The sequence below is a fragment of the Capsicum annuum genome, chromosome 11, assembly GCF_002878395.1.
Source record: "Capsicum annuum cultivar UCD-10X-F1 chromosome 11, UCD10Xv1.1, whole genome shotgun sequence".
Taxonomy (NCBI): domain Eukaryota; kingdom Viridiplantae; phylum Streptophyta; class Magnoliopsida; order Solanales; family Solanaceae; genus Capsicum; species Capsicum annuum.
This window is the reverse complement of record NC_061121.1, coordinates 201510706-201518649: the sequence shown is the minus strand read 5'-3', so window position 1 is coordinate 201518649 and position 7944 is coordinate 201510706. Positions and strand designations below refer to the sequence as shown.

At 36.8% G+C, this 7944-nt stretch overlaps 1 protein-coding gene across 1 annotated transcript; it reads left to right on the top strand.

The window, feature by feature from the left end:
• The first annotated feature begins 2795 nt into the window (after positions 1-2795).
• Positions 2796-4085, top strand: LOC107846320. Its single transcript, XM_016690740.2, has 2 exons — positions 2796-2930; positions 3510-4085. Exons 1-2 carry the CDS (start codon positions 2796-2798, stop codon positions 4083-4085), a joined length of 711 nt encoding a protein of 236 aa, XP_016546226.2.
• The last annotated feature ends 3859 nt before the right edge of the window (positions 4086-7944 follow it).

Sequence of the window (7944 nt, the reverse complement as noted above, 5' to 3'; positions counted from 1 at the left end):
ATGTGCCATGGTTTCATGGCACTTTTGATGCTTACAATAAAAAATTATGCAAGTACTTGGGTCATTTTTGTTAGATGTGATGTGTTTTAATGTTGATTTAGCAGGAAAATAGGCTTTGGGGCAGAAAAGAAGAAAAAATTAATGAATTATAACTAGAAGGCTACTTATAGACCTACCTACAGGGCATAAATAGTGCTTATGCCCCCCGTAGGTTGGGTGGTAAGTAGCATAAGAAGGTTCAGAAGGATTGAAATTTGGTCTGACCTATGATGGCCCACTTACGAGACTTTGGTGGTACCTATGACCCCCATAGGTACCCCACATAAGTAGGTATCTGAAGACTGACTATAAACCCACCTAGGGTGCGTAGGTAGTACCAACGGCCCGTAACTAGGGTCATAGGTAGGTGCCAACTTAGTTTTCCTATTTAATTTTGGTTAGGATGTTTAGAATTTCTAATGTATCCTCTAAAGACCCCATTGATGTTTTTTTATTAGTATACGCACTAGATATTTATTGCATAGTTTTGATTCTGAGATACACTTTTGATCTTGGAATTCTTGTCCTTGACCTTTAAGGTATGATATTAATTTGAGATTTTGGCTTTTCATTCTTAATTCATTGTGAGATTATTCATATGCTTTCAATTAGGAATTCTATGGGTGTTCTTGAAAACATGAGTGGATAAACCTCTTAACTAGGGTTGTGGGAACCCTAATGGAATAATGAAGTAGAGAAAGTGCAAAGTCTTTCTTGATCGATCTTTGTGCATGTATTATGGTTTCCTTAGTATTGATTACTTTCTTAGTGACCGAAAATTCTAAGATCTCGCTTATATTCTATACTAACTCGAGAGAGAGGTTGATATTAGGAAATAAAGATCACAATAGTAATTTAAAGCTACCAACCTTTATCTAATTAACATAAGATTGAGAGGGGATAGCTAATCGGGGATCTAGGACAAGGGTTCGTAATTCAACACTCTAAGACCGAAAGAAGACGAGTAAAATTCACCAAAAGGTGTTTAGAGATAATTGGTGATACATAACTTGTTAGATTATACATGCAAGGCACTGAAAGAGTCTGACGAGCATGATAAGTTTGTGGAGTTCGGAAGTCAGGGGTAACATGATCCTAGTGATCATCACATATTGATTTTAACCTAAAGTGTTCAAGCATTGTTACTACTACTAATTTTTACAAAATCTTCCATGTATTTTCTATACTTTCTGGCTATATCAGCAAGTTCTTGATAGAGATTCATCCTATTCCCTATGGGTTCGACCCCAACCTTTGTTGGGTTTTATATTTGACAGCAATCGCATTATACTTTCTTGGAGGTATAATTTGGGTGACATCAAATTTTGACACCATTTTTGGGGAATATGGTAATTGATTTATTGATTGAGTCTGTTGAGGTTATTGGTTTCTAATATTCTGTTATTCCTAAGGTGCACATCGATGTATGCCTAGTACTTAAAGTCAAGGCAATCCCTTAATCCCACTTGATTCAGAGCTTGAACGGACCCTATAATATAATTGTAGGATGTCAGAGCATGAGCACAAATCTCTTCACAAGGAGGTTCAAGATGACCCTAATGCCTTGAATCCACTACCTCTATATGGTGTTCATGAGATAGTCGCACATACTACTACTTGGTAATTAGCTTAAGAGAATACGATCTTAGCCAATGCCTTGTGTGCTACTCAAAAGGAAAAAGTAATACAGGAGAAAAAGCATCGAGCAGTACTCAAATGCAAAAGAGCAAGAAGTAAAAGAGTTCAGTAACCGCCCCCCCCCCCCCCATCCCCGCTTATCAGTACTTACCAATTTATGATGATCTAAAAGAAAATTTGGGATATGGTGAACCAATTGATTCAGGAGCCATCATTCCTACTAAGCTTCCCTAAGGAATGAATATTGACATTACGAGTGCAATGATTTAGTTGATCAATTTGAAAGGTGTATTTGCTAGTTTACCGGCTGATGATGCAAACATGCACATTAGGAATTTCATGGGATTTACACATTCTATAATCTACTGGGGTGAGTCAGAAAGCTTTGAGACTCAAGTTGTTCCCATTCTCTCTTATAGATGAAGCGATGTTGTGGTTAGGAGAATTACCACGTGGGTCCATCACCACTTGGAATGAGTTGAGGACGTAGTTCTTGATTTTTTTCATGCCTTGTAAAATGATGGAATTGAAAGATGAGATATAAATTTCATATAGTTGAATTTTGAGGCATTGTACAAGGCTAGGTTAAGGTTCAAGAAGAAGTTGGTAAATATGACTAATCACAGGATTTCAGAGAGAAATTTGCTTGAGATATTCTATAAATCCTTGAATGCAAACACTACGACTATTGCTAATAGTATTACATATGTGACTTTAATGAGTCTTTGTTAGGAGATAGCTAAGAAATCCTATATCAAGTCTCTAAAACCAACAGAGGATGGCATACTTGGGAGGTAGAAAAAGGAGTTAGTACTTATTTTATTGGTGCTTCTAGTGAGAAGAGAACCCCAGATGATACAGTGGCTCAAGAGGTAGCACATTTTAGGAATAAGGTTGGGGTGCTTACCAAGAAGTTTGCAACCATCGAAGCAAACAAAGTGAATATTGTGGGCATACAAAGTAAATCTTCTAGGAAGTCTGAGTCTAACATTGAGAAGAAAGTGAAGTACCTGGATAGAGAGATGGAATATTTCTAAGGGAAGGACTAAGGGTCTGGTCAAGTAACTTGGAACTCAAAGTAAGATAATCAAGGTCAGAACTATTATCAGGACAGTTATATGGATAGGATCAGAGAGCAAGATGGTGATTGGCAAAAGAAGGATGATTATACGGAGAATAGTGGTGTATATGTTCCACTAAGGAACCGTGATGCTGATTCTAGGCTGAAAGCATTGCTAGCTAAGTTGGTGAAGGTTCAAGAGATCTAAGAGAGTTTTGTTAAGGAGATTAAGGTAGATATATTGAGACAAAGCTAGAAAGTCAAACTGCATGCTATAGCAATTAAGCATCTTGAGCAGTAGTTTGTTCAAATGTCGGTTACTTTGAATCGGCATCAATTGATCACTCTTTCAATCAACACTATTTAAAATCTAAAGAACGACAATCACTACCTATCCATCACTACTCAGATTGGTAAGGCTACTATTGACCCACCTATGCATGTAGTTAATAAGGTAAGGAATGATATTGTTGATATTGATGATGCACTCGAAGAATAAATAAAAAAGTTAGTATCTAACGGTGAGATGTCATAGAAATTGATGCGGGTATAAAAATGAGCTGAGAAGGATAAAGGTAAATGTAAAGAGGTCAGCCCAGTCTTGAAGTCTATTACACAAAATCCCCCACCTTTTCCTTAAAGATTGAAATAGAAAAAAGAAGAAAGGAAGTATAAAAAGCTTATTGCTATGCTGAATGAATTGAGTGTGAACATCCATCATCTTAAAGCCCTTGAGCAGATGCCTGGCTATGCTAAATTTGTGAAGGACTAGGTTATAAAGAAAAGAAATATCAGTTATGAGGTTGTTGGTGGTTTGCATAATTACAGTATAATTACATCTCGATCCCTTGTGCAAAAGAAAAGTGATCCTGGAGCTTTCACTATTACTTGTACTATTGGGACATCTAGATTTTCCAAGGCTTTGTGTGACTTGGGTGCAAGCATTAACTTGATATTTCTGGCAGTATTCAAGCAATTAGGCTTGAAACCTCCTAAACCAGTGATGATGCAGTTATTGATGGTATATCGTATAGTGAAAAAGCCCATAGGCATATCATTTGATGTTTTGGTAAAGGTGGACAACTTCATATTTTTGGCCGATTTTGTTGTCATAAATTATGAGGTTGATTTTGAGATGCCCATAATTCTAGGGAGACTATTTTTAGCAACGAGTAGAGTATTGGTGGATATGAAAAGAGCTGAGCTTAAGTTCAGGCTGAGTAATACAAAAGTCACGTTCAATGTTCATAGAACTATGAAGCAGCCAACTGGCATGAGATTGGTTTTGGTAATAAACTATATTGATGACCATGGAAGACAATCCTATGGTTACCTAGATGAACTCTGAGTAATCAATATACCCACGTCGTGTAGCAGAGTTAAATCAGTCGCTGCTTGGGAGGCAACCCAAGGTATCATATTATTTCTAAATTTATGATAATTTATGTTAGTGTAATTAATGTCAGATCTATGCACCTAAGGTGTCATGGGTATGTCACTAACTCTCTTACTTTGTGGTTACCTAATGCATTAGGGACAATACATGCCTATTCAATGGGGGTGGGGCTATTTGTGGGTCTAGATGTCCTCTTGGGATTGTTGTTGTCGTGTCTCTTTTTCTCAAAGTATGTTTCTAGTAGAGACAGCATAATTAGGTTGTATTATATTATTTTATTTTTTATTTTGCTTATGATTAATTAGGAGAAATATAAGGAACCTAAGTGTAGTTGACATGTTCTAATTATTTTGATTTATGTTTTTTAAGTGTTTGAAAAAATGATAATGATATCCCTCCTAAAAATTTAATTCAGTGAATTGTGTGATGTAAATGTATGTGTGACCATTATGTGAATCTTTTTATGGCATTAATATTAGGTATAATCTAATCAAAGCTTAGCATTGCATGAACTGGATAGGTAGTAGCTGGTGATATAACCTTGTACCATGTCTGTGTGATGTACTTACCTAGTTCTCTGTGTGCATTTAATCCAGAAGATGCCTAGTTAGCCTTTCCTATATTGTAAGATAGTTGGTTAGGACATAATCATAGATTGTTTTTTACTTAGTCCACTCTTAGCCTACATAGCCATCCAAATGTGAAAAGGTATCCCTTGATCCCTGATTTAACCCTACATTGACCTATTTTCTTGTTTTCACCTTTTCACCTTCCCAATTGATTACAATAAACCCATTTTAGCCCTGGTCCCTCCGTAGACATTGTGCACCTCAACTCAAGACAATCATCTAAGTTGAGGGTGGCTATCATAGGGTGTGTATTTAAAGATGGGTATGCAGAAGGGTGTAAAATAGAATGATAAGAAAGTAAGGTTGTGTACGGTAGAAAAAAAAAGAGAAAAAATGAATAAATAAAAAGAAAGGAGACAACCACACCCAGTTCAAAAAACCAATAAAGGAGAAAAAATGAGAAATAAAAATGGAATTGTTGAGAATTGGAGCCAAATTGTAAGTGTAGTGTCAAGGCGGGTAGTTACTATATCCCAAATATACCATACCTGCCCCCAAGCCTACATTATAAGCTGAGTAAAGTCCTATAGTGATCCTAGTCCAACTGTTCAAAAAACTAAGGTATAGAATGTAAGGGCGAACCTATGGTATTACATGCCCATTGATTGGAACTTCTTTTGTGAGTGTGATTGTCTTGATATAGTCCTTTGCATTGACATGCATGATGATACTGTGAGAGTTGGGACTTTTTTTCTACGAGGATACAAGGATTGCTCTGCAAACTACTTATCTATTCACGTAGTATAAATTGCATATTGTTTGGTTATTTGTTGCTAATGTAATGTCATTACTTGATACCTTTGAGTCATACTATTATGCTACATCTATCCATGTTGTAGTTTTCAAAATTTGGAGATAGGGTATTATACTATTTGCTACATGTATCCATGTAGTGGTTTTCAAAAGTTGGAAATAGGAGGGGTAAAAGTTTTTTGAGTTGAAATTGAGTTGACTGTCATAGGTGCCTTAGGTTTCTCTTAATTAAACATCATAGTGTCTTTGTTATGTGTTATTTTCCTTAGGACATGCAAACATTCTAACTCAGGGTGTTGATGTTTCAGGGTTTCATGGCACTTTCGATGCTTAAAATCGAAAATTATGCAAGTACTTGGTTAGTTTTGTTAGATGTGATGTGTTTTTGTGTAGGTTTTGTAGGAAAATAGGTTTTGGAGTAGAGGAGAAGAAAAATCTGATGAATTTCAGCTGGAAGACTACTTGTGGATACACCTACAGGCCATAAGTGGTACTTACGCCTCTCGTAGGTTGGGTCGTAAGTAGCAGAAAAAGGTTCTGAAGTATTAAAATTTTCTCTAACCTATGAAGGCCTACTTACGAGGCTTAGGTGGTACCTATGACCTCCGTAGGTACCCATCATAAGTAGGTATATGAAACCTGAAATTTTCCTCTGCGACCTACAAACCCACCAAGGGTGCGTAGGAAGTACCTACAGCCCATAAGTGGGGTTGTAGGTAGGTGACGACTTAGTTTTCCTATTTAGTTTTGGTTAGGATTTTTAGGTTTTCTGATGTATACTATAAATATCCCCATTTATTTTTTGTTATTAGCTTATGCACTCTAGATACTTATTATATACTTTTGATTCTAAGATACACTTCTGATCTTGGAATTTTTATTCTTGACTTTTAGGGTTTGACATTAATTTAAGATTCTGGTTTTCATTCTTTATTCATTGTAAGATTATTCATATGCTTTACATTAGGAAATCTATGGGTGTTCTTGCAAATATGAGTAGCTAAACCTCTTAACTAGGGTTGTGGGAACCCTAATAGAACAACAAAGTAGAGAAAGTGCAAAGTCTTTATTGATCGGTATTTGTACACATATTATGGTTTTCTTCATATTGATTGCTTTCTTAGCAATTGCAGATGCTAAGTTCCCACCTCTATTCGATACTAATTCGAAAGAGGTTGATATTAGGAAAAGAAGATCGCAACAGTAATTTAAAGCTACCAGCTTTCATCTTATTAACTTGAAACTGGGGGGAGATAGTTAATCCGGGATCCAGGACAAGAGTTAGTAATGCAATAATATGAGATTGAGAAGGGATAAGAGAATTTACCAAAAGGTGTTGAGAGATGGTTTGTGATACATAACTTGTTAGATTCTGTATGCACGGCACCAAAAGAGTCTGATGAGTATGATAAGTCTGCGAAGTTAGGAAGTCAGAGGGAACACAATCCGAGTAATCGTCTCACATTGATTGATTGTTACAAAATCCCCCATGTACTTTATACACTTTTTGACTACATTAACAAGTTCTTGACTGACTCGACCCACCTGAGGCCTTGTCATAATGGGCATCCCAAGTTGTACTAAGACAGAAGACTACCCCCATTACCCTACCCAACCTTCAGCCGCCTGCCCTAAGTTGGCTGAATTTCGAGCATGTAATGAGATAGTGTAACAGCTCACATAAAGACTATAAGATAAGATCACAATTGTGAATGACCCAACTTAGTACAACCATCCCATACCCACAATCCAACCATACCAAACCGTATAAAAAAAGAGCCATAAACCAGGCCATAACCAAAGATGTTCCAAAACATAATATAGTTAATCCCAAAATGAAATAGGATGGAACAACCAACAATCTCGTCCAATGATATCACCCTTTCAATATATTCCAATGCTAAGGCCGACTCCAATACTGATCCCGACCATTCCAACCCATAGAAGTACCACAAAGCCTCAAACCAAAAGAGTAATGAAATCCAGTTGGGACATGCCCCCTACTATTGCCAAAACCAATATATAAAATAAAATTAAAGTGTCTATAAATATCCATAACTTTAAATGGAGACTTTCGAAAGGGTGAAAGCTCACCACTTCAGTCCAAATGCTGATCCCGAGTTAATTACTATGTAGGAGGAGTAGAACGGTTGGTTCCTACATAGCGTGGGTATACAGCCGCCAGTAGACGGGGTTAGTGAGTAACCGCTAACATGATCTAAGGGTAAGGATAAAATAATTTCATTTCTAAAACCAAGTAAAACCAACAATATGCACACAACCATACATATATATATATACCCATGCCGGGAAAAGGGACCAGGCTTAGCATGCCTTTAAAACCTTTACCTAGATTGTGTAGCTTTGCCGTCCTAAACCACCCACGAGCTATAAGGGTTCAAATCCCCCTGTTAAAAGGCCCCCAGTAC

Bases quoted from the DNA above. Each gene is read 5' to 3' on its own strand.
- LOC107846320 (XM_016690740.2), top strand. From the start codon at position 2,796: ATGGATAGGATCAGAGAGCAAGATGGTGATTGGCAAAAGAAGGATGAT. The intron at 2,931-3,509 runs GTTCAAGAGATC...GTGAAGGACTAG, and splicing joins TGCTAGCTAAGTTGGTGAAG to GTTATAAAGAAAAGAAATAT.